Source organism: Drosophila mauritiana, chromosome 3L, assembly GCF_004382145.1.
Source record: "Drosophila mauritiana strain mau12 chromosome 3L, ASM438214v1, whole genome shotgun sequence".
In the NCBI taxonomy this organism is placed as follows: Eukaryota; Metazoa; Arthropoda; class Insecta; order Diptera; family Drosophilidae; genus Drosophila; species Drosophila mauritiana.
The window spans coordinates 14,119,348-14,145,253 of NC_046669.1; the positions used below are offsets into that span (position 1 = coordinate 14,119,348).

General features: G+C 40.8%; 3 protein-coding genes across 3 annotated transcripts in view; 1 reads left to right on the forward strand and 2 right to left on the reverse strand.

Annotated features, from left to right (window-relative positions):
* The window catches only part of LOC117139547, a 121,035-nt gene that overhangs the window by 90,508 nt on the left and 4,621 nt on the right, over positions 1 to 25,906 (reverse strand). Inside the window, exons 2-3 of the mRNA XM_033301935.1 lie at positions 12,411 to 14,777; positions 9,139 to 11,447 (exon numbers count right to left, since the gene is read on the reverse strand). Coding sequence (XP_033157826.1) covers positions 9,139 to 11,447; positions 12,411 to 14,755 — 4,654 coding nt within the window. The 5' untranslated portion in view covers positions 14,756 to 14,777. The remainder of the gene's footprint in view (positions 1 to 9,138; positions 11,448 to 12,410; positions 14,778 to 25,906) is intronic.
* Positions 19,413 to 19,986, forward strand: LOC117139551. The gene has a single exon (XM_033301943.1). It carries the CDS (start codon positions 19,440 to 19,442, stop codon positions 19,965 to 19,967), a length of 528 nt encoding a protein of 175 aa, XP_033157834.1. The 5' UTR covers positions 19,413 to 19,439; the 3' UTR covers positions 19,968 to 19,986.
* Positions 21,353 to 23,283, reverse strand: LOC117139549 (trypsin-1). The gene is made up of 3 exons (XM_033301940.1): positions 22,838 to 23,283; positions 21,603 to 22,171; positions 21,353 to 21,531 (listed from the first exon to the last, which is right to left on the reverse strand). Exons 1-3 carry the CDS (start codon positions 23,277 to 23,279, stop codon positions 21,358 to 21,360), a joined length of 1,185 nt encoding a protein of 394 aa, XP_033157831.1. The 5' UTR covers positions 23,280 to 23,283; the 3' UTR covers positions 21,353 to 21,357.

Consider the following 25,906-nt stretch of genomic DNA (forward strand, 5'->3'; position numbering starts at 1 on the left):
GGGCATTTTTCCAGCTGGCTGCCTGCCTCCGCCTGAGTGGAAAATTGTTTTTGGTTAATTCCTTAGTTCCACAAAAGGGGACTCCGAACGGGGGGCTACGAGATGTCTGGCGTGTCTGCGGTGGGGCAGCCTGTTGGTATGCTGTGGGTAATGATACTTGGTCTGGGATGCTGCTCACAAAAGGCCTCAATCGATTAGCGAATGGCAGGGATTGCATATTTCTGTAGGTTATGTGGGGGCTGTAATGGCTACTTAACTGAGGCGAAAGGGGAGCATAGGTAATGAAGGGCTTATGGTTTATAGAATTAAAATAAAACTAGTTTTGAAACAGGTGTTCAGTAAGAACTTACAAATTAAGTGTTTTCTTTTCCAAAAACATCGTAGGGCATAGATAAGTTTAAAGAGAACATCCTTTAAAGACCCTACTAGGGGAGTCCTCCTCTTAACGTGCTTAACCCACTCAACCCAACCAACCGCGATTCGAAGAGCGGCCCAATTCACAGTTCGCAGATGGGCCAGGGCACTCATGCACAATTCTGGCTATGACAACAGCAGCGTTGACAATTCTGGGCTGAAAGGGGGTTAAATTGGAGGAAGGCAGCAGTGGTAACCACTTTGCACCAAACCAGCCAACTCGCGCCAACGTCTGACTTCTGTTCCACATATCTGCGCTGTTGTATAAATACACTCCCGGCTATAACTGTCAATGTCAATAGGTTGGCTCCGCTCTGCCACTGCCTCTGACCCAGGCCACTTCCCCTGCCCATTTTCCTGGTGTCCTGGGAATTGCCAGCGCAGGATGTGACAACAGCAACAACAACAGCACAAACAATTACACCAACAACAGCAGCGGGTAAATATCGAGCCAAATGCCTTTCGGCATTCACACTTAAACAAACTTAAATACCGCAAAATGCAGAATGATATTTATTAGCTTGACACAGCCAAAAAACCAAACGAATAATTATTAAGACCAATAAGCATAATAAACCTAGTTAATATAAATAGTTATAGTGATAGTTGTCTGCCATCAGATGATTTTAGAGTTAAGTATCATATTCTTACTTAAGTGAGCAGACTTTCACCTCATATATACAGTTTTTGTTTCAGTGCAATCTCAGTTATGACAGTTCGCAGTTCGAAACTCCAGATTCGTTGCATATGTACTCACTGTCCTTTTCAACGCTGCGGTTTAACCCGATTTTGCGATTTTCAGTTTGCACAACACTCCCCAAAAAGTCCCTGAAAGTGAAAGACCAGGTTCTGATTCTACGGGCCCATGGCATACTCATTGGATAATTGCCGCAAGAATTGCCCCGCCAACTCATTAATAATTCGCCGCAAATTATATTCAATATTAACGCCCAGTCTGTGGCTACAGAAATCGGTTGCAGGACTCAGGACAACCGACCGCAGAGCGAATTCGAGTTTTTACCCAAGTATTTGCGGTGAAGATCTGCATGAAACCGCAGGTAATTGGTGAGAAGACGAAGGCATTGATTTCGTATTGTCTTGTGGTCCATACACGAGTTTTCGATATGCCAAAAATTATTTAAAACCAAATGGGAATTACTATATCGCAATCGCGTTTCCAAAATGGTAATTCCTATGTAAGAACTCAAAGCATTTGTTCTGTTTCCCATTAGAATTACAACTTGTTACAACACTTTTGAGCACATTAACACCTGAGGTTTTCATTGGCCCTTTAACCTTCTCTGTCTCGCCAAATTCTCACAATTTAAATTAACGAAATTTAACGCATCGCAAATTTTTAGCGGCTGTTCCACGGCCTACTCCTTTTTTGTTACTATTTTCGCCCGTCATTGGTACTAAAGGAAATGGCGGGCCAAATAGTAGGAGTTGCACAAAACTGGCAAGGGAAAAAAATCGCAAGCCAAGCTGAATATTGCTTAATCCTGCTGACAAGACGGACCAGTACTAAAAAAGAGAATTAAATGCCCAGAGGAAAGGGCCGCAAGGCGTGGAGGATTCCCCCAGGTCTTCGAGCTCCAGACATTTTTTATGAATGTTTGAGAAAAGCCGCCGGATCATAACTGGCTCCACTCAAAAAAATTTCAAAAATTACGCCACGTTTTTGAATATCACTTTAAAAAGTTGACAACAGAGTGTACCATAAGTAAGACGGACGGCAGATTGGAAAACAACAATACCTGTGCTACATTGAAGAGAAACAATACTTTAAACATTAAAGTATGCTGCATACCCCCACATTTAATCGGTCCAGAAAGACTTAAAACAAACTATTCAAACAAATATGGTCTTCACTGCTGACTTGTTATTGCAAATGGCATAAAGCCGTGCTCTTGCAAAAAAATATAGAAAGAAAATTTGACACCGTGTTCTATCTGCAGAACCTTGGATACCTTATTATTGCTTTTCCGGCTATTCAGACGCAAAATTTGCATTATTTTGACTAAAGAGGTTATGAAAGCGTTTGTAAAATACTACTGAATGAACCAATATTAGTTAAGTCTTTTATGATGTTTCCATAATGTTTACTTATGGTGTTTTCATGTTTACTTATGATTATCCTTGTGTGTCTTTTTTAAATATATTTTTTTCGTATTTTACAAGCTGCCATGGGGAAGATTTTTGCTGACAGACATTGCTGCGCATAATTATGCAAGCGGAGAATGGGTGAAAAGAAGAAGGCCTCATTTTCGGGGTAATAAAACAACGAATCACTGGCTCGCAGACAACTGGACCTTCCACTGCCCTCCGTTTGGCCCACGAAAATACTTCTTGGAGCAGGGTCCATCCTGGAACTTGGTCTTCGAGTGGAGAAAATGTTGACGCATCGTAACATCGGTTATTTGTGGCCTTGAGCACCAAATGCGGTAATTGAGTTTCGTGTTTTATGATTATAGTTTGCTAGCTTTATTAGCCGAACGCAAAAGGGGTTTGCTTTCAATAGAAATATTTTCGTCTCGGAAAGAGTGCTTTAAAGTTCGGACTGATCGTATAATTAGAATGATGAGGCGATGGCCCTAAAAATCCTTTGGCTTTCCACTGTGTAATTGAATAGGTTTTGGACCTGCGACTGCTGACCGTAAATCACTCCGGTTCTAAGATACTTTTGCATAGGACTTTAAAAGCGTTTATTGTCTCTACTTTTACGGCTGGGTTACGGCCAAATGGTTTTAAAGTCCTTAAGCTATATTTATTTTTATTGGACACTGAGCTTTAACTTTAGTGCTCTACCACAATAGGGTATTCATAATATGTTGAAATATCATTCAACTGTATTTTAAATGGAGATGAAGCAACAAGAAAGGTCGAAAGACTCTTATTCAAATGGAAATTGTATTGAATCTCTAAATGTTTTTAATTTTTCATGGCTCATACTAAAGTTAAAAACTAGGTACTCTTCAAATAATCGTTGAACCTAAAGATTCAAGTAAGAGCAAAGGTAATTACTTGCTTTTCGCACCATGACCAATTCTCCTGTTTGCGGAGACATCATGACTTCATTGCCATTGTTTTATCGGTCTGCGAAATCGGTTCGGTTGGAAAAATCACATGACCGCGACCACATCATAAATGTCAAGCTGGCGAGAATTATGACACACACATTGGGTTTGGGAGTGGATAGGAGAACCTCTGGTGGCCCGGAGTGCAGAACCCGAGTGGAGAGGGCCCCAGCCTTTGGTCTTCCCTGCGCCTTATGAAGTCGTAGACCAACTGGAGGGTTCGGGGTCGCCTCATATCTGAACTCGAGATTTCGTGGTCCGTGACCATTTGGAAATGTGATAATTGCAGGCAGCGCAGGCTGCACAGAAAACTGTCATGCTTTCGAGATGCAGTTGGAGAAATTGTTGGGTAGCAAGAATTTCTATGTTAAAAATTGAGCTTGAGCTAAGTAAAAGAATAATCTATCGATGACTGACGAATCCAACTTATTATGTATTAAGTATTTATTCAGTATTAAAAATGCCATATTAAGCGATTCTTATATAGCATGGCTTAAATATATTTAACTTTTATAAGTTCTTTCGCATCACTAAGTCATAGTTTAGTCTTCTCAAAACAATAGGCTTACTTTTTTGCTTTTAATTCGGCCCATTCGTTTTTTGAGTGTGCCAGAAAGGAGCTGTAATGAGGCTTGTGGTGGGTTGGGGCTCGTTGGGTTCTCTATATGCACTTAGCTGTATTGAGCTTTCTGACACAAAAGTGCAGCTGGGCTTGGCTCCTGCGAGTTCTGTTTTGTTTTTGCTATTTTTTTTTTTTGGACTACACCTCCAACGACTTCTTTCGCCCCTTATCTCCAGTAGCTACTGTTGCACATTTCGCATTTAATGTGACAATGTCACTTTGTTTGTGCCCCGGCTATCTGACTGTTAATTTCCAAGACTCCGGCAAGTTCACACTCTTAATTGGATTTGAAAGTGCAGCAGGCGCAGTTGACACCTTCTTTCTCCCGGCACCTCCTTTCTCACCTGAACTGAACACCACCTGACAGCTGATTAGGCTCCTGCGAATGGGGTTAACCCCAAAAGGGGAAACTGGGATCGGGAGTTGCACTAACGGTAGCAAAGACAAAGTCGTTATGAGAGTGATAGAATCTGTATTGCCACTATCAAAACAAACCAAATAAATGAAGGGGGACATTTTAAATAAATCACATCTATATTTAATTTCAGCTTTATGAAAACAACTGCAACACTCCAAAATATATTATTCAATACCCTTCATTAAATTTAAATAGAAAAATCTGTGGTTTTTATCCAAAAACGCCTAACAATTGCCATTTGAAAATGTTTGTCAAAACCACAAAACGCTAAAAAGCTATAACCACAAAGTGCTACTAAATATCGAATGGATGCGATGTGATTGCTGTTAAATGGCGTTTAATTTGACAGTTCATAGAAAATCACTGGTGGGGTTACCATAAAAGTGGCTGCCCCACAAATAAGGCAAAATATTGATAAGCAGCTGAGAGTCACAAAGCCCCGAGCATGATTGACCGAATGAATGGGTTGATTGAGTGAGTCCTGGACTGCAATTCCTCTTACTGCAATTTCCCTTACTCTGGAAATGTGAACCCAGTTTTCATCCTTGACATTTCACTTTTCCATTTATCATCGCAGAGCTTCGAATACCCAAAGTCGCATGCATGCATATATATGTATATAAATATTTCTATAGGAGCGGCGAATGGAAAACGAAAAATCACACAAGTACTTGGTCAACATTGAGTTGCACTTTTAAGGCAATGCAAAGGAAAACAAACAGAGAAGACCCAACGGAAAATCGAAGCATCTATATATACTAGCAAAGCGAAAATATAAATTCCCAGCAGGCGGGAAAACAAATCGAATGAATGAATGAACACAATACGGCAGACTAAACAGAAGTTTACATTGGATTCGATTTCGATTTGGATTTGGGTTTCCACAGCTGCATCCGAACACTTTTGCATTGGCAACAAAACAATTAAATAAGCCACAAAACCGCACCACAATAAAATTAGCTACAAAATCTAATCAAAGGACCCCGAGGCGCCAATGACAACAACAGCAACAAATAGGACAGCGTGTAATTACATCAGGAAAACTGCACAGAGCCAACAAAAGGAACAACCAATTCAACCGAGCTGCAGTGAAAATCGAAATTGAAAATTAATTTCAAATTAATTATACCCGTTAGTTCAAGAGTAAAAGGGTATACCTGGTTCGTTGAAAAGTTTGTAACAAGTAAAAGGAAGAAAGATTAAGTTTGCATCTTCCAGAGACAGAATGTCTTGTAAATTTCTATTGTTTTGTCACTCCTACAAACAAGTCTATACTGTCACGCATTCACTTTTGAAAAATTTAAAATTTATTTTTTTATTATATAATTTTTTCCTCATTTTTAGCTGTAAAATGCTTAAATTTCTGGCTCGTACTTTCACTAGCTGAATAGTGGGTATCAGAAAGTCGGAAAACTGGACTAAAGTATTCTCTCTTGTTTTATATTCACAAAAGCGATAAATTTTGCGCAACATTCGTGACATACACAGCCAAAAGTCGAGAATTGCATGGGTCAAATTTGTTAGGTGGTTCGGGAGGGGAAAAGGTTTTCCACTTCCTGGGTGTTCGACCTGTAAATGTCGAAAATACTTGTATCCAAATGAACAGACTAGACAGCCATCAACAAAGTGCTGGAAAACAAAAGACAACTAGACTTTTGCATAACAGTTCTACACACTAAGCTCATACTTTAAAATGTAAGAAATAATAATAATATATTGTCAAGGGAAAAATTTTTATAGAGCTTAGCCTTAATTTAATATTTATGCCATGTATAAGGGCCAAAAATATTCATTTTTTCTCTAATTGCCATAAATTCAATAAGTAAGCGTAAAATGCAAAGTGAATGAGAAACCGAAATCTCCTATTGAGAACTTCCAAATATAGTATATGCACACACGTAAGACAGTGTCACCAGCACAGCTGCCGTAAGCCAATTCCATGAATGTTCATAAGCCAAAAGCTGTCAATTGGCCAAGTGGTTGAGGGCCCAAAAGCAATTTGGTCGAAGATATGGTGCTGAGCTGCATGTCAGTCAGACTCAAGTTTAGACCCAGGCGCTGACTCAAATTCAATTCAATTCCCAAGTGGCGAAAACCAGTGTGAGATATTGGGCATATACAGAGATATTGATAGATAGACCACCCTTTTTCTACCAGAATGATTCGCATTTCGTGCACAGCAATATTTACAATCTCGATGAGAGCTTTAGCCATATGGTCATCATAAACGCGGGCAAACCGCTAACAGATAAGTTCCGAGCCGCATGGAATGTTCATAGGGTCTTATCAATGCAATTGCCCGAGAATTAACGATCCACGGTCACAGCAAATGTTTCGCTGCCAGCAATAATAATTATGAAACTCATAGTGGCGCAAAAAGCAAACACAATTCCCTTTCATGACGTCCATGAAATTCCAGAAAAATCATTCAAGGTACAAATAATAGTAATAGTGGAATCAAAAAATCTTGCATATTTTCGTGCAGATTTAATTGCAAATTTGCGCAGCCACATAAAATAATAGCAGCAGCCAACGACGGAAAAATAATATTTTTTTCATGTCCAAAGAGAATTCCGAAACACCGAAAATGGACACAAAAAAAAGCTTTTTTGTTAAGTTTTATCAGGCGGCAAGTAAAAACAACACTAAAAGCATTGACGCTGAGGTGGAGAGAATCATATTGGGATATTTCAAAAACAAAAACCTGATTGGGTTACCATGGGGCCTATAAAATGCATTTAGAAATTAGGAAACGCCATAAATATATATCAACAAAAGATTTTGATTTTTAATATATCTATTCTAGTGTTGTAAACAACACTTTAATATTAAACAATTATTGGGAATTTGAGTTCGATCAACTATGTATTTTAATTTTAATAAAATTTTTTTCAGAAATATACTAACGTAAACTTTAATATTTTATAAGTTTCATAAAAATGTCTCGGTATCCACTGTTCCTGGCATATGCAAATGTGATGCGGGTTGTCCAGGTAAAATTTCATTATTATTTCACACCCCGAATATTGAGATCTGAACCCACAATCCCCAATTCCAGCCACCCATTGCCACTCAGCAAACGCATTTTGGTATGTAAATATTTTGGCGCGTGCTTGAAACTCAGGAAACTATGAAGTGAGAGCGGGGATTGGAGGGGAATGACAATGGTGCCAATATTTGCCTGTTTTTTGTTTAATTAAAACATTTCCCCAATATTTTTCACAGGCTGCAACTGGATGGCCAGTTTTTGTGTGCCTTTATGCTCTTGGATTTTTCCCATAAATTAAATGCAAATTTTCCTTTATAAACGTAAGGGATACAAATCCAATCCACATGAAATATTTAAGCCAAACAATTATGCCAGGCCAAAACGACCATAGGTGTAATAAAATATTCGTTTTATTAACTTTCAGAAATTTATTTCGGTTTTTTAGGTTTGTGGAATTTCCAGAAGCCTACTTTTGTTGATCAATGAAATAAAAATTGTTTGCCTATGGTTTTGATCGTTTACTGTTTATTATTGTTTTAAAATCCCCAACATAAATATATAATAAATCTGTTTTTAAAGTCGAACAGTTTTGATAAAGACAAATGAAAGCCGTAAAAAAAAGTAAGATAAAGTTAACTACTATTTTTGTATTTTTAACATAACCACGCAAACTTGTATTATGCCCCAGATGGCAATCCAATTAGAAATATAAAAAAGCCCCTTCACTTCCTACGTTCTCCATTACTGTTAACTTTAATCTAATTAAACGCCATCAAGTAACAAATTGAAAGATAAACTTAATTTACATGGCATAATCTCCTCAATAAAAACACGGCCCAAAAAACCAACATTATCACCACACTTGGAAGGGCGCCATTAAACGCCCCCGCGCAGAAAATAAAAACCGAAACCGACCAAACAAAACTCGTCCATAAAGTCCATTAGTGGCCGTTTTGCATACGCAATGGCCCGAAAAGGGCGTTTTAGCGGACCAAAAGGGGAGTGGCCGGGGGCTAGAGGAAACTAAAATTGTGGTCAATGTGACAAGTTACCAAGGGTCCAGAGTTTTCAGGCTGACCACCAGTGCGATGGCTGCAAAACTCATTTGGTGGCTGATAATTGCGTGCGTCGACGGGTTTTGGTTGTAACTCTTTGGGAGACTGTCAAAAAATCAACTAAGTAAACAACCATGAAGGCCCAAGGACAAAAAGCAGTAAATCCAAAAAATATCTCTTCGAATTTTAACCAAAATTGCAAGCCATAAGCGGTTTGGAAAATTTTTGTGGAAAAGTGCAAAATGCGATATTTTCACTGATTTAAAAATCAGAACTTTAAGAAAAATAAATAAAATGGGGTATTATTCAAGCATAGTTTAAAAAAAAATGTTAAGATAATTAATGCATTTAATATAATAATTCCTAATAATTATTAAGGAATTTTTTCATTGATCTTTTGTACCGAAATTTTAGACACTTATTTTAGGGATTTCAAAGTGATTTTATAAGCCCGACTCATTGATTTGTAATTTTCATTTAAAGTGTAATAGGTATATAAGGAAATAACAAGCAATGTGGAATTATTCACGTAAAAAATCGAAACCCGTCTGGTCGTTACTCACCTGATTCGTGTTCCCTGTCGAGCGTCAACGTTGTCACCTCCTGGACGGGACGAACATCCTTCGCACCTTCGGCCTCCAAATGCATCCCATCGTCATACGCTGCAACTTCATCAATGTCGTCGTCGTCAGTCTGCTGATTGCTGATGATGGGCAATCCATTGACGACCTCGATGACACTTTGCACCGAGTCCATCGACGAGGTGGCAGATACCAAAATTGGCGTTGTTATGGGCGTGGTTACCGACGACGATGACGACCCGCTGAGCAGGTCATTTGACTCCTGGTGCAAGTCCTTTTCCTTTTCACCGTCATCCGGCAGTTGGTGGCTCTCGAATTGGAGCTCATCCGGTGGCATTTCGACTACGGGAGTCGTTTCCACGGTCGCTTGCTTGCTGTTGGGCGACACATTTGGCAGATCCACGCTGGCCAAGTTGATAATTGGCTGGGGCTTTTCTGGCTCATCCCGCTGCTCCACACCGACAATTATACGTTCTAGCGGTTTCGGAGGTTGGGCGGTCTCCAGGCTGCCGCGTCTTTGGGTGGGTGTGGGCTTGCCACCGGATCCCGATAGCTCACTCCTCTTACTGGGCACCGGTGGTGGTGCTGACTTCGGCTTGGTCAAAATGACCGGCATTTTGGGTTTGTTCGTGGGCACTGGAGGTTTCGGTTTCGGTTTTGGCAGTGGCGTAGGAGCCGTCTTGACCTTTTCCTGGGGAATAATAATGTGCTTGTGGAGGACATAACCCAAGTCGTCTTCCAGGGGAGGTGAGATGATCTCTACTTTTGTGGTTGACACGGCAGGAAGTGCGCTATCCTTTTTGCGAACTCCTTCTTTAGAGATCACTACTTCCTTAGTTTCTTGCTTGTGACTCGTGGTCGTAGTGACTTTAGCACTTTCCTTAATAACTTTTACTTCTTTGTGCACCACATTGACAGCCTCGATCTCCTGGATCTGTTCCCTAAGATCCTGATGTGTTACTGTGACCTCCTCTTTAACTTCCTTGAGTTCATTACTCTCATCTTTTTCTTCACTCTTCAAGGTTTCTTTTGTTTCTTGGTGTGAGACCTTGACCTCTTTCTTAATTTCCTGTTGAGAGACTTGTACCGTCTCTTTAATTTCCTTTTTCACATCTTCCACTTTGACTTCCTCCATGACTTGATTAGGCGTTTTAACCTCTTCTACAATTTGAATATCAACCTTTACTGGATTAGAATCCTGCACTTCTTGGATTTCCTCAGAAACTTCTGGCTTATCCTCTTCCTCCACCTGCTCGAAGGCACTCAGATCAAAGCCCTGATCATCGTCGGCCAATTCCAGCTTGTACAGCTTCTCCGCTTCTTTCTTGACTTTCTGATAGCTCTCGATCAGCTTTTGGGCCTCCTGCTCAAGACGTCGCTCCTCATCGGTCTTTTTAAGGAGCTTGGCACCCTTTTTGCCAGCAATTTCCTTGTTCTGTTCCAATTTCTTGGTGACCTGCTTTTCGCCATCGTTGACGATCGTTAGAGTCTCGCTGACCTCTCGTTCGTAAGTTGGAAGGTCACTATTCTCATCCTGGCTAACGAAACCGCCTTCCGCGTTGAGGACTTGTTGGCCCTCTAGGTAGGACTCCTTTTCACTCGTCTCACATTCCGTGTAGGTGGTGATGCCTTCTTTCTCGCTCAGCTGCTTTCCCCGCTCGGATAGGGTCAGAGTACCCCTCTCGATACTCTGGTTATCCTGAGGACACTCCAACCGCTCCCTCAGACTCGACTCCTGGGTGATCGTGGCGGTCAACGGCTGCTCCTGCATGTCCTGCTCGTCGCCAAGGTCGAGTAGGTTGTCGTTGCTGCTGATCTTCTTGAAGCGGGCACTGCTCGACTTCGAATTGGCACTAGTTACCAGCTGCTCTTCGCCGGTTAATGCATCCCGGGTCCTCGATTCGCTGAGAGTCTTCTGCTCACTTAGCACACGTCGTTCTTCGTGGATGGTGGTAATGGGTTCCGAGAGTATATCGTCCCTTTCCTCATAGGGTTGCAGCTTGAAGGCAATATCTGGGATAACAGTGGATGAGCAACTGGAGGAACTGGAACTGGAACTAGTTTTGGTGGTGGTCACTCGAGTGGTTGTGGTGGTCTTTTGACTTCTCACAGAACTCGAACTGCTTGAGCTGATTTCCTGGGTTTGGTTCGTTGTGACTTCATTGCGACTATCCGCACTGGTTGCACTTGCGTCATGATCAGCAATCTTATCATCAGTCAGCTGGGCCAGTCCACCGGCATTTACTTCCATTTTGGGTAACTTCTTCGACTCCTCTGATTTGACAAGGTTTCTGGATAAAAAAAAATACATGGTAAAAGAACCTCAGTAATGACAATTACGCTTCTTATCGGTGGAATAGATATGCTAATTGACTTGTTGCCATCACACCTGCTAAGCAAAACGTCAATAGAGACAGGTTCGATCAGTTCCGAACCTTCGCCCAACGTTACCAAAACCACACTGATAGCTTTTTTCCTATTGCCATTCCACCTTATCGGCTGATTGAAGCCCCCATTATCAGTGTGTTAGTAAACACACCGGCATTTTGTCTTATCAGACTTTGTTTTTTATTTGCTTCCTTTTCTATTTCATTTTTGTGGGGGGTTACCTCTTTGCCCGGTTTACCTCTGCTAGCTGTATTCGCTACACGCTTTGTAGTATATTATTTGTAAAAATCGGTATTGGTCAAACTGTAGAAAAATTCCCCTAGCACTTATACATGAACTTGCAGCTAGACCTAATCAATGGACTTGGCCACTGCACGAAACAATGCATTGGAAAAAGTCAAGGTTTACATACGTAAACTATTCATATTCATTCATATTAATTTAAAGAAATTACGTTTATTCTAATAAAGAAACTAGGCAATGCGTAAGCACTATGTATATTTTTGGTTTACTGCCTAATGGTATTTGCAAATATCTAAGCCATATAATAAAAATTCCTGATTAGAACGACTAGACATATTTCCTTTCTAACCTGACTGTAATGAACTACTTTTTATTAGGCATTTACTTTAATAAATATTTATTATTATTAATGCAGCTGATTAATAATTGTTAATTGATTAATTGTTTTATTACAAATTTACTTTATCTAAATGAATTAAATTTCAATATTTCTACCATCGACCTGTTAGAATTTGCTTCTACTATAGAAATCTGCACAGCTGAAGAGGTTAGAAAAATGGCTTATAGACACTCCTGAGCCTAATCTAATCCCCCAACTGACACTTTCAAAACCAATTACTCACCCGTTTGTTAGGGATTGGGGTTCCAGGGAGGAGAACTCCTCCTCAACCTCGCCGATTGTGGGCAGCATGTTCGAGTGCCAGAACATGTTGAAGTAGGCCTCCGAGGGACCGGGGCCATTTATCAGCTCCGGAGGTCCCAACTTCTCGCCATCCTCGCATATGTACTCCCGGTTGGAGGCATCCAGATCATCCTCGTCCTCCTCCCCGCTGCTGGAACTGGAATAGCAGGTGGTGGTATTGGTGTCATCGACGATCTTCATGCATTTGCCAACGACCAACGGAGGTGGCGACTCCCGAGAGAGATCAGCGGCCTCGGCAGCGGCGGCTGCCAAAAGAGCAGTGATACTATTGTGGGTCTTGAGCGAATCACTATCCCTATCTTTATCCTTATCGTTCTCCTGACTGTGCACTAGGTCAAATAAGCTGGGTAGTTTATCTTCGTCCTGGGTTTTCCTCTCGTACGTCTGAATCTTGAATCGTATCTCTCGATTACTTGTTGGAGATGGAGTTCCCACTGGAGTTGATCGGGGTGTGGGTGGGCTCTGCTTGAACGTCTGCATACTCAATTTGGGTATCTGTTGAGGTGGAGTAGTTGGAAGTGCCTGCAATTTGGGTATTTGGGTTTTCTGAAGCGATTGAACTCGCTCTGGTGGCTTGGGCTTTGGTCCTTTTGGCGATCTTCCACTATTTCCACTGCTACTACTTCCTATCGAACTGACGCTCTCCAAGGAGTTTGAGCTCTTGGAGTTCCCACTAAGAAGTACAGGGATAAAGGTCCTTTCTGGAGCCTCTGCCGAGTTCGCTCTTTGCAAAGGAGGTCTGGGACTCGACTCCTTAGATTTACTCCTATACAAGTTCAATTTCAGATCCGTTTCGGATTTCTGCTTCTGCAACAGCCGTGGTATATTTGAACTGAGTGGTGTACCATTCAATGTGGGTGATACTGGTTTGGCCACAGTTTTTTGTGGTGTAGGGGTACTGACTATGGGTATACGAGATTTACTTTGTGGTGATTGCTGTTTTGGGGTTGGCAAATGCAACTTGATCTCTCCTTCAGTTTTGGCCCTCGAGAACTTGGCCTTAGGTATTTTTGTAGCACTGATGGGAGACTCCTTGAGTTCGTTTGTTGGTGTTTTGGGAGACTCAGCTTTGTTATTGGTGGGCGTTTTGGGCTCCTCCAATATGGGAACCCGTGGTGGGGTCACCTCAATGGGCAGCTTGGTTGGAGTAGGAATTTTTCGTGGCATGGGTATGATCGATCGTTTCTTTGGCTCCACGGTGGCCAATTGGACTCTGGGTTTCGGTGTCGGCGTCGTTTCCGGACTCCTGAGCTCCACATTTTCGTATACATTGACCTTCTCCGTTTTAAACTCCACATTTTCATAGTTGTTTCCAGGAATAAGCAACTTGGGATGTCCCAGCGGCTGCTCCAAGGGCAGAAACTCCTGCTCGAGAAGCGTAAAAGGTTGCAAAACCTTGGCCAACTCGTGACCATTGAGACTGCTGTCCGAGGAGTAATTGGAGCCCACGGAAAACTTGTCGATAACAGTGGAAATTGTGCTGGCGGTATCATCCGACTCTGAGCCCGCCTTGATGGATTCGGTTAAAAGATTCAGGTAGTACTCCGCATCTGGTGGTGGTGTCAATGGCTTCTCAATGAGCAACTGAGCCTGGTTCTCTTTGGAGTTTTGTCGTCTTACCAACTTTCTTGGCGGCACTGGTGGCGGAGGCGGTGGTTGGGCATTCAGTGTGATCGAAAGTTGTTCCTGCTGCTGTGGATCCTCTTCGCTGGGAGGCTTCTGTCCGTGACCATTTCGCACCACTAGCTGAATGGCCACATTGTCTTTGAGGCCGCGAACGCAATCGATTCGAGTCAACTCCCGGACATCCCGACCATCGATACTGACGATCTCATCACCCTCGCGTAGATTACCCCAGCTGGTGGCCACCTTGGAGGCAGGACTGTCGGCAGCACAGGATTGTATGTACAGTTTTTGGACGAGTTCTGTGCTTCTGGTGCCTCCTTGAAACTTCAGGCCAAAACCGAGCCGTTCTCCCGGTAATCTGAACACTGTGACATTCTCTATTTGCTCCTCCATTGTGAGGCTTGAGCCACTACCAACTTCCTTCTCCTGTTGTTGCTGTTGGAGCAACTCCATCTCATTAATTGTCAGCACTGTGATGAACGATGAGTCCTCCGCCACGGAGCTTTGACGCTTGACTAGCTTCTTAAGGCGATCCTTCGAGTTCGACGTCGGATCGTCCACTTCCACCACCGTTATGTAGTCATCATTAATGGTTGCCGTCTTCGCTGTCGTACCATTCTCTTTTGGTGTGGAGGCCATTATAGCAGTGTTAAGTTAGAGCCTGTAGCAAAAAAAGAAGAAAATGTATTAAATATCTTTAATTTTATGTTTAGTCAATAACTAAAAATTTTTATACGTATAATATTATTTGTAAAAATACTTAAAATTTAACACAAATTGTGGGTTGTTAATATTGCTTAGTGATCTCGGTTTTTATCTCAACTAAAGCTTTTCATAAAATTCGTTGTTGAAAATGTTGAAGTAATCATGGATTCAAACCAAACAACATGATCGTAGATAATAATATGGATAAACACGACTTCTACATGTAGATCTATAATTACAAACTTGAAAATGTAAAATTCATGTAGAAGTACCGAGCACGTAAAATTACATAGCATGTATATTACGTGCAATGATTTTCTTGCAACGTATAGTAAGACGATTTTTAAATTAAAATATTTATTTATATAAAAATATAACGCATAATAAGCTTTTATTTACTAAAATCGTATACACATTTTATACTTGTCGGTCTAAAGTCAAATTTTAACGGAAATTTTAGGTAAGGAAACTTTAAAAATCCAGGGAAGACACTTTAATCAACATTTTAAAGTGCCCTCCTACCATTATTCTTCCTTTGCTCACTCATCTAACTAATGGGTCTTGGTCCTCGGTTTCATGATATTTCTTTCGGCGTTTTTCTTTCTCTGCCATGTTCCACTGTCAACAGAGTTGGAAAAATTTTTATTTATGCACTTTGTAGCGCCAAAATTCTCCGGCGGCACCTGTCAGTCAACACCCGGGATAGCACAAACAGTTAGGGAGCCCCGTGGCGAGGGGAGCAAACAAAGGAGCGGAATCTGGGTGGGGACTCGCCTGCTGGATGGACACTGGCGGCTGACTGACAGCCGCTGACCATAGACATGCACGCAGAATAATTCTGGAACTCTAGATTTTCCCTCAAGTAAACAATATTTCTTCGGATTAGGCCAACCAAGCAATATAACTATTTTTGTTAAACGTCGCTTTGATCGAAAGTTATTTTTAGGTAGATATTTTACTTAATCATTCATTTAATACCTTTATTTACCTATATTTACTCTGGTCCTTACAACAACTACCATTTTGGCATATATTATTCTGCTTGAAATACATTGGTACGATATTGCAAGATGCAGTTGATTCACGTATACTGGGAGCTCTTCTAACATTCTACGATACCTTTTTCCTTAGTGGATGAGCAAACAAAATGAACAAATGGGGCTGAGCTGAGGAAAGTTGAGATGGGAGTGGAAAAATCAGGAACCGAGGAACTGCGATGGGACGCCAGACGAATGCCAGTCAAAGTCGCTGCTGACTGACACAGTTTGCCATTTTCGAGGAGGAAGCTGTTTGACCAGTACATGAAGGACCGGGGATGTCGGGTGAGGGGAAAAACCGGGCAATTGGTAAGTGCTCGCTGTCTAATTGAAGTCAAGTGCGTTACTCTGAGCCACTTCTATCCAACGGATGCCCAATCAAATTCGTTTCGCACCAAAAGCCAAACCAACTTTGACATTATGCAGCACAAATTGTGTGCAATTTTCAGTTGAAAGAGGAATGCGAAAGAAAAAGAGAAAAGAAAAATATATTTCACAGCTTGAAGCAAAAACTGGCTCAATGAGGGCTCGAAACCTCCGGCCCAAACTGTCTGCCACATCGTCTAAAGGTAACAATTTATATAATGAAACTGATTTCAAATTTGTGATGTTCGGTGACGCGGGGAACTGACTTGACTCGTTTGCCATCCCGGTCCATTTCTCGTTCCTGCTCCCGACATTGGTAATTACCGGGCACCGGCCAAAACAACAGTTATAGCCACGAAAAAAAAATGTAAAAAAACAGATAAGTAAGGATGGGCGCAGAAGCCCGAAATAAACAAAACCAACATAAGTGGAAAGCCTTAGGCTTCCGGGTGTAGAAAAAAGAATGCCCTGAGGGAAAATGACCAAGAAAATGCATTAAATTGATTTCGTTTAACTCTACAAGATTGGTATTAAGAACATTTAGCAAGCTTGCCTTAAGCATTTGGAGTATTTGATAAATTCCTTTATTGATTGTTCTATAGTAATCTTTGTTGTTTTCGGATATTTCAAACTTTCGATTCGATTCTATTTAAACTATTTAAAACAGCAAGATAATATACCAGACAACAGACTATTATTATTTTTTAAACATTTTAAAGTCAAACCAATTTGGGGAATGAAACCTATTCTCCTTAAAAAGGGTATACAACTTCATGTTCATGAACGAGAACGGTAGCGGTAAAAATACAGTAAATTGAAACAAGTTTCAGAACTGAACCGACCAGTGTGTCGTGGTTATTGGTCACCTGTCCACCGGGGAAGAGCTCCATCGAATACTTTTCGATTACTCTCCCCCAAAATATGTACCCGTTTGCGGACGAGGGGCTTCTTTTTTCAGGAATGGCGGGGGGCGAAGGAGTTGCTTCATGATTCGGCAACTTTCTTGCAACCTCTGCAACTAGTGGAGAGAAAAACTCGTCGCTAAATCATCTGTTCGGAGCCGCAAAAAAAAAGCTAAAGCAAAACCCACCTGACTGCCTGACTTTGTGTGGGAGTCTGTGGTGCAAGATTTTTGCGGTGGCTTTGAAAATTGTTTGGAATTTTCCCCCCACCGTTTTGCAACACGTTGATTCCTTCTTTTTGTTTGATAAAAAGAAAGTTGACATAAATTGTTTTGTACGGTTTTTTAAATTTTTTTTTGCACATTTGAGGTAGGAAAAAAACAGATTTGCGGTTGCCTTTTTTTGGTGGCGGTGGCGCACAGGAAGGAAACAAGCAAGCTTGAATCGAGTTTTTGGCAAGTTTGTTGTGGGATCTTTTGGTTTTAAGTTTTCTTTTCATTTCTTTTGGTGTTGCATTTTGAAAGTTCGTGAAACAAGTTAATCGCCTCCGTCTTTGTCTTGATTTTATGGTTAGTTCAGATGCGGTTAGTTTCGAGTGACAAGGGAGTGATAAGTGGGTTGGCAGTTGATTAAGGAATTTGCCGGACTTATATAATGTGAAATAGTTTGGTGAGTAAATTTGATAATTTACTGCCCAGGCCTTGATATTGTTGTCTTACGGTAAACATTAAATAAAATTTATTGTGAATGTAAGGTCCATGCCATATATTTGAACCCTTGTGAAAAAAAAATCACGAACAATAACTTTAATTACGGAATAAGGCTTAATTTTGTCATATTATTAATTGATCTGCCCTATTTTATAGTAAGCTAATACTTTATTTAATTGAGGTTTCTCGCTCAAGTATGTTTCCATTTAAATCATTTTTCTCATCAGGCTCTAAAGCAAATTATCGCATTAAAAATCTAATTTTTAATTTCTTATCGGCTTACCCCACGCAAGCCAATTGTTACGATATTGCTACTTTCCCTGCCAAGTTCCCATATTAAGCATAATAACCTTTACTTAAAGGCACTTCCCATTTCCCCATGATTCGATTTCATTAACAAATTTGCCCGGTGTGCTTGGAAAAATATGCTTTAAATGCATTTAATTAAAAACATTTATGCAAATTGCAAGCGGTGGCCATTATAACAGCAACAAAAACTGAGTGCAACGTTGAACAATGACGGCAGTGCGGGCATCCCCTCCTTCCCGCTTTTCAGCAGAGTTTCACACCATTTGCTATGCTACTGACCGCAGTTTTCCCGCCCCGTGGGTTTCCCCCCGCTTTTCAACCCATCCCCTGGCTACTCTTCTTGCTCATTATCTTCGCTGGGGCAAATTATGGGAAACTAGCGCAACAGTTTTTTTCTTTTGCCCCACCTTCCCCTTTGGAAAAAAGTCAATGCTTATGCTAATTTCTTTTGCTACGGAACTTCCTTTGTCCCCCGATTTCCTACCCGCCACCTCACCCCATTTCGAATGCATTTTAATTGCACTTTTTCCTGCCGCTCTGCAAGAAACTAATAACTGGCAATTTATTAAAATGTTTTGCGGTTTAGCAGCAAAGTGCCGCGTTGATGCAGCGAAAACTCGTGTCTTGTACAATTTCGGACATTTGTTTTTACTCCATAAAAAATTGTAAAAATAAGAAAAATATGAAAAGGAAGCGCTAACAAAATGGCAGGAGAACAAGCCATGAAATGGATTTTTGCTATGCCAAATGCGTTAAGCGAGGCGTGAAAATTTCTCTACCCAACTCGCTGGCGATTTATGTGAGAATTATGTTAAATTAGCCAGCGAAGCGTGCGGTGCGACGATTCCCCTTCTCGAAACCCTCTTCATTTCAAGGCAGACTAACAAATCTGATAAATTCATCAAAACCAACAAAAACTCTAAGAAATTTGAAGGCAAACAACGTGGCTTCAAGTGGAGTAAGTAACTAGTTCATTTTCTGGGAAACTAATTTGAAAAGGTGGTTTTAAAGACAATGACATTACCTAATCCAATTAAGATCTTTCGTTTTGTATTAGTTAGTTAACTGTAATCGGTTGGATTATAAGAAAGTTTACATACATATCTAATTTGAAACAATACAATAAAGTATCATGAAAACGAAATAATAACAATCTCAACAGAAATATTGCTTGGTTTGCTTGATATTTTAGTCACAATGTCGTTTCAAATCAAACTCATTTCAAAGCGATATTTTTCGAACTTTCAAAAATTGTTAAAGAGAAATATCCTGCTTACAGAAGAACTATTAAGAGATGAGCCAAAAGGTAGTGCCCTGCGACGAATCGGATCCGAAGCGAGCAAAGGACGAAGACGTCAGATGTATTTTAGATGGCCTCCTCCTGCAAATGATTCACTTAATAGAAGACCTTGAGCTGCTGCACTCGCAAGTCAACAAGGAGTCATGTAGAGCTCAGTTAGTCCTGGCTAGAGTTAGACTGCACCAGGGTTTTCATCGAATTCCAGCAGAGGCCCAATTGCCAAGGGGACGACCCTACAAGGCTCTTACTCGCGTCATAGAGAAAGATAACTACTGTGGAAAGGTTTTCAAGATCATCCGACTTCCTGTTAACGCGATACTAGGATATCTACTACCCGTAAAGAATATATTTGGCTGTTTGGTGTCAGACAATTTGCGAATCGCGAATCGGCATTGTGATAACTGTCTGGATCTTGTAGTCGAATGTGCGAATGTCCAAAGAAAACTTCAATTGACTATCATCTCTATAGAGAATCTGCGAAACCTTCTTAATCAAACCACAATGTCCTCAGATGCCAAATGATAAATTAAAAGGAATGATTATAAAAACCAACAAAACTGGTGTTTATTGATAGTTTTTCCTCTTCCCTTTTACTTTAGATACAAGAACATAAAATTGTAGTATGCCAGTCATTGCTTACCAAAGAATTAGTTATTTCTTACCACATCTTTAGTTTCGCTCTTGCCACAAGTAATTTAAACCTGAAATGGTAAGTCTCACATAAAGGTTGATCTATGTAAATTAGCTAAGCAGTGTCATTTTCATGAATATTAGTACACAACTCTTTCCTGATGGCACGTTTTTAATTAAGATAAATTGCGCTGTTCCCTGAACTCCACACATACATATTTCCCCTTGCCTTGCCCGTCGAGTTTCTTCTCGATAACCCTTGCAATGCCTGGCATCAATTATAGTCTAGTTAAAAATAAAATCAAATGCCAGAGCAGCCAGCATTGACAAGATTGTCGATTCGGCGGTGGCTAGCCTGCCACCGCCGCCCCTTCTGGGTGCCCCGCCCCCTTTTTGTTTCGAAGTCGTGGCGGCGGCAATTATGCGGCATTTTCTTTGGCCCCTAGCCACAAACGAGTTTCTTTCCGCGGAGAGATATCTTTGTTTTGCCGTATTTCTGCGACATGCAGCGGCAACTACAACAAAATACCAGAAATAACTTGAAAATCCATTAAACAACTGTCGGCCACAAGTCGGCCTGCCCGGCCAAAAGGGATAAAGATAAAGGTTTTGTCAACTCCGCGATTCGCAGGACGGCTGTGGAGCATTGACAAGTGATAACAATGTGTCAGGCGATGTCGACGGAAAACGTCCTTGGCTTCGATTCGATTTTCGCTCAGCAAACTTCAACTCCAACTCCGAGTTCGAGTTTTATTGATTTTCTGCAAGTAGTCGCGGGGCAAAAAGTGAAAGGCCACTGCTAGGGTTTCCATAACCTGTTTCCACAAAATATTTGTACAATTTTTATTTCTTTTGCATTAAGAAAGTAAAACCAGATGTCGATTGAGGGAGTTGCGTGGGTCACACGCAGTCCAATTCCCCAAACGAAATAAATAAGCCCGACCCCACGATCGAGAAAGAGAACTGGATTTTTATGTGACCGTGGGTTGCTGCTGAAAAGCAAAAAGTTACTCCACTTCCGATGGAAAAATATATATATTTAATCAATCGAAATCATTAATTTCTTTATTCAAGTTGTAAAGGAAAGTTATTGTGTAATTGCATAACACATTAATGAAGAACTATCTTTAAGTTTAAAGTCAGCCCTCCCAAATACTTCTAGGAAAATATGCATTTGAAAAAAGAAATTAAATATTAACTTTAATTAGGCTTCAATTACAAATCATATTTAGGGTTGGTCAAATAAATAATGTTTCTAGGATTTATTATTATTTTAAACGGACTAGTTTATGCAGTAGCAAGAGTCCCTTGTATTAACTGCTATCCATTCCAAATAACGAGACACTCGAGTATAGACACCAGGAGCATCTGGCTTGGCGCATCCGTAGCCAAAGGACACAACTCCAGCCAAGCGGAAAATGCGATCCCTGACGATCAAGGGACCACCGCTATCGCCCTGGAAAGGTGGTTCATATAGAGTGGTCATTTGAAAACTTTAAAGATCGTTTCAAGTAGCTTCAAACACACCTGACAAGCATCCCGCCCTCCGGTTTTCACATAACCGGCACACATCATGGTGTCCACGATCATCGACCTGTACGAAGTGGCCCGGCACTGGGCATTGGTGATGATGGGCACCACCACCTCCTGCAGGACACTGGAGGTGGAGCCCCCCTCCTGACTCAAGCCCCATCCCGCCACGATGGCCTTCTGGAAGTCGAAGTTCTGCAGCCAGTTGCTGGGCAAACAGGCTGGGCGCATGGTGTCCACCAGCGGAATGGGATGATCCAATCGCAGAAGGGCTATGTCATGGACCAGGCTCACCGGATCGTAGCCCACGTGGGCATGGGCGAAGGCCACCGACCGGGTGACTCCCAGGTGGGTGGAGCTCCTGTCCAGCTGCAGTAGTCTAACGGACACGCCCCTCATGTCCATGTCGTGGACACAGTGGGCGGCAGTCAGGACATAGCGATCGTTGATCAAAGTTCCGCCGCAGAACAGGAAGGTACCGCGGATGATCTGTGCAATCCACGGATATTTATTCGTCCGCACTTGGGTGCCGCCCACAATGCGATTCACATTCGGAACGCCGCAGGCTGCAAGAGGATTGAAATTTGGATTCGATGTGGTAGTGTTGGTGGTCTTTGGTGGCAGACTATCTCAGCCAGGGAGTGAAAACGTAGGACGACCGGAAGTTCAGCAACCATAATAGTTGAAATCGAAAATGTTTGGATTCGTTAGTTAAGCGATAGTTAAGCGACGAATTCACAAAAATATGAGATAGCATTACAAAAGTTTTGTGCGCCATTTAATTTTAATTAACTTTCAATTAATTTTTTATAATTAATTTTATTTATTTTTTAAATTAGCAATTTTCTATTTTATAAGAAAAGGGATGATATTGTATTAAAATATTGTATTTTAATTTGTCTGCAATAGTTTTTTTTAGTATTGACACTTATTTAACTGTAATTTAATGACACTTTTGACTGTTTATTATGATTTAAAGCGCCATTACTTATAAATGCTTAACCGTATGGCAACTGTTTCATTGATTTGGACTATATGATTACACAAAAGCGTAAAGAAATAAAGTCGTTTTACTATGCTCACAGCACTTTTCACAAACACGTTTGGATGCAGTGCGTTTCCCGATAGGCGTACAATAACCGATTCAAATTCCCAATTATTAGCCGGAGATTAGCCGGGATCGTTTCATTCCCTGGCTGGTTTCGATTGGCACTACAATTTCCCCAACTCACTGCAGCTGGCACAGCGATTAACGCGAAACGCCTTGGCACCACCGCCTTCGAGGGGAAAAATCGGGGAGGCTGACGAGGATGAGGATGTCGATCCGAGGGAGGAGGCTGAATCCGAGGGAGTTTCACTGGCCACGCCCAAGACATTCGATAAGATTTGCTGCTTATGGCCCTCAATCAGATCATCAATGAAGTCCGATTGAACTCCGGGCGGTGGGCCGGTACTGGAAGTCGCAGATCCATTGACTGGCAGAGGTGGCAAACGCGCTGGCTTAGGATAGAAATAACCGCGGGAAGGTGGCTTATAATTATAGAAGGCCCAGCTTCGATCGCAGATCGAAATAAGAGCAAGAAGGAGTAGAACAACTGGCGGATTGAGTTTCATATTCCCGGCGAACCGACCGAATCGCTTAGCAAACACAAACTGATGGGCTGCCCTAGCCATTTAACGGTTCTTATAGCACAGCTCAACAGATCCATCTTAATATTCAAATACTTAAAAGTATATGCGAAAAACATTAACAACTTAATGAAGCTCTTAGGCTGTCCATCAAACTATTTTATCAGCAAAATTTCTTTGCATATTCCAAATCTTCAATCGAAAGCCCTTTATCATCACTCGACCTAGTTCCACAAAGTAGATCCGAACCCATTTGTCAATAAATCTGGCAAATATAATTTTAGCATTTTACCACCGCAGAACTTTGATGTCTTCAAAGCGATTCCGTGTTTTGTCTTTATCAAAATTTTATGTTAATAGTCAGATCAGCTTTCTTTTTGTCCGAAATAGAAAAAAATCCCGCAGCTTTGGGTTATAAATCTAATTTCTGGATTGATATCGCTTGAAAGATTTATAACTTTTGTTCTGGTTTCGCAAATAAACCATTTTTTGTTTCAGAGAAATTTTCAATCAGAAAGGAGTACAATTAAATTCGAGTCCAACTAAAGGTTGATGAGAACATTAAAGGTTAAACCGCATGTGTGGTGAAAAAATCTTTTGCTGATTCGCTTCGTAATTACAAGTCATCAAAGAGTACTGACCACTTTTGCTTGTGGGGTTAATAAAGGTTAATTTCTGTATGCTGAAACGGTGTATACCATGTGAAAAGAACTTAAAAGCTGTGTGTAAAACCTATTAATTGGCTACTTTTACTCGTGCTGTAAGGTGAAATTTCCTATTCGAAACGAATAAACCTATTTTCTTTTCAACCAACATCACAACGGAAGTGTTCGTGAACGCCCATAAATCAAAAAATGTTCGACAAGCCCGAAAAAGATTTCCTCAAATGAAAGTAAATCGACTTCCCCAAATCAAAAGCCTAACAAGAGGTCCATAAAATCGTTCGTCCCACAACGCGATATATTCTTAAGCCGTTCGCGGGGAAAATAGAAAGTAAAAAGAACTCTCAAGTAAATTGGGTCAAACTAATGAAGATGCCGATAAAGATGCGTATAATCGAAAACCGAGCCGGAGGACTGGAAATACTTGTAAATGGGTTGATGTTTATAATCTGTCCGCTTGTTGAACCAACAGCCAACTCAAACACCCGATCTCTGATCGCCAACAACAAAAATGACACAAGGTGTACAGACTTCGACATCGACTTGGGATCTGACCTCCGGAGAAAGAGCTTCCAAGTATTTGGGTCAGACGAAGATGTGAGGCGTTAGCTTGGAGGCATTGAATAGATGATGACACCAAAGCCAAAGCCACAGACTCACGCACACAACGCCAGAAAGAAAGTCTCTTTAATTTATTTATTTATATGCAGGCCGCTAGAATCAATGAGAAGAAAGTTCTGCCATGCCACTCCAGCATCCCAGAAGAAACGAGTTTCTCTCTCTTTGGATCTGTCCAACTCTCTTCCACTCAGAACGAAGCCTGACTTTGAGCCGCATCTCTGTAGCATTCATTCATTCATTGAGTGAAGTTTATTTGGTAAAAGTATAATATCCGTCTAGTTATAGACAATAGGCATACCGAATTTCAAGCAATGGCAGTACATTCGATCGTAAACATTAATACCACATTAGCCAATAAAACTTAGCAATTTATGGTGTTAACTTGGCCGTTAAAATGTTAAAGTTAATAGACAGGCAATGAACATTGCGAAGTACGTCATATTATTTTATGCGAAATAACACTATTTTAAGGCCAGACTAAATTTTTTTCATCTTTACGTTGCAAATGCAAATCTAAATGACTTTTAAATGCTTGTGTAATCTATTATTACTAGATCAAAGGGTATTAAAGCTTCGGTTTTTTTGCAAAACTTGACTGATCCTCTCTTTTATTATTCTGGTACGAGCCAACTAAAGATCTGCGGCTGGCTATTTATGGCCAAGAGCTGTTGCCGCGTTGCAGTTGTTGGTCAAACGTTCCACTTGCATTAAACTGGGTCATTTGCAGCAGTCGAGAAAATGCAACAAGCCAAGAGAGTTGAATTAGAGTCTATATAGACAGAACCACCTCATGTGTAGCTTTCTTAAAACGTTCTTTAAACCTGGCCAAAAATAAATTAAAACTCATTTAGTTAGTGCCACGCCAGAAAGGCGCTCTTCAAATGCGTTGTGGCTTTTGTGTGTTGCATGTTTGGCATGTGCCTGTCGTACAAATTTGTTAGCAATTATCGCATTTTTTCAGTTGGTTTGTGGTTATTGTATTTTGTTAGTTAGCCAGCTATTTGTTGCTTTATTTTAATGATTGTCACCTGAGCCTTAAGCAACTTTCTCAGGCTTTATTAAGTTTCACCCGTGGACAGCTCTACGATTTTGCTTATGACTTTTCGGAATCGCTTTTGGAATTGTTTGCCATCTGCGGATTTTCTGAGCATCGTGCATTGAATTTAATTGAATTGTAAGTGAAGGTATGATAAATGATTATAGCGAACAATTTTAATGCGTTTTTAATATGCATTTTTTATGGCTATTGTGGAACAAGTTGTAAAGATTCTCTAGATATTTCCTATATATTTAAATTTCCCATACATTACAATTTTTTAGTGGAGACTTTCAGATAGTTTGATCAATACTTAAAACACACAGTTTAATAATAAATGCTATTCTCACTAT

Excerpts from the sequence above, each read along its gene's own strand:
- LOC117139551 (XM_033301943.1), top strand. The coding sequence starts at position 19,440 with ATGAGCCAAAAGGTAGTGCCCTGCGACGAATCGGATCCGAAGCGAGCA.
- LOC117139549 (XM_033301940.1), bottom strand. The coding sequence starts at position 23,279 with ATGGCTAGGGCAGCCCATCAGTTTGTGTTTGCTAAGCGATTCGGTCGG. Across the intron at positions 22,172-22,837 it reads TAATCGCTGTGCCAGCTGCA|CCTGCGGCGTTCCGAATGTG; the intron begins GTGAGTTGGGGA and ends ATCCTCTTGCAG. Across the intron at positions 21,532-21,602 it reads GAGGGCGGGATGCTTGTCAG|GGCGATAGCGGTGGTCCCTT; the intron begins GTGTGTTTGAAG and ends CCACCTTTCCAG.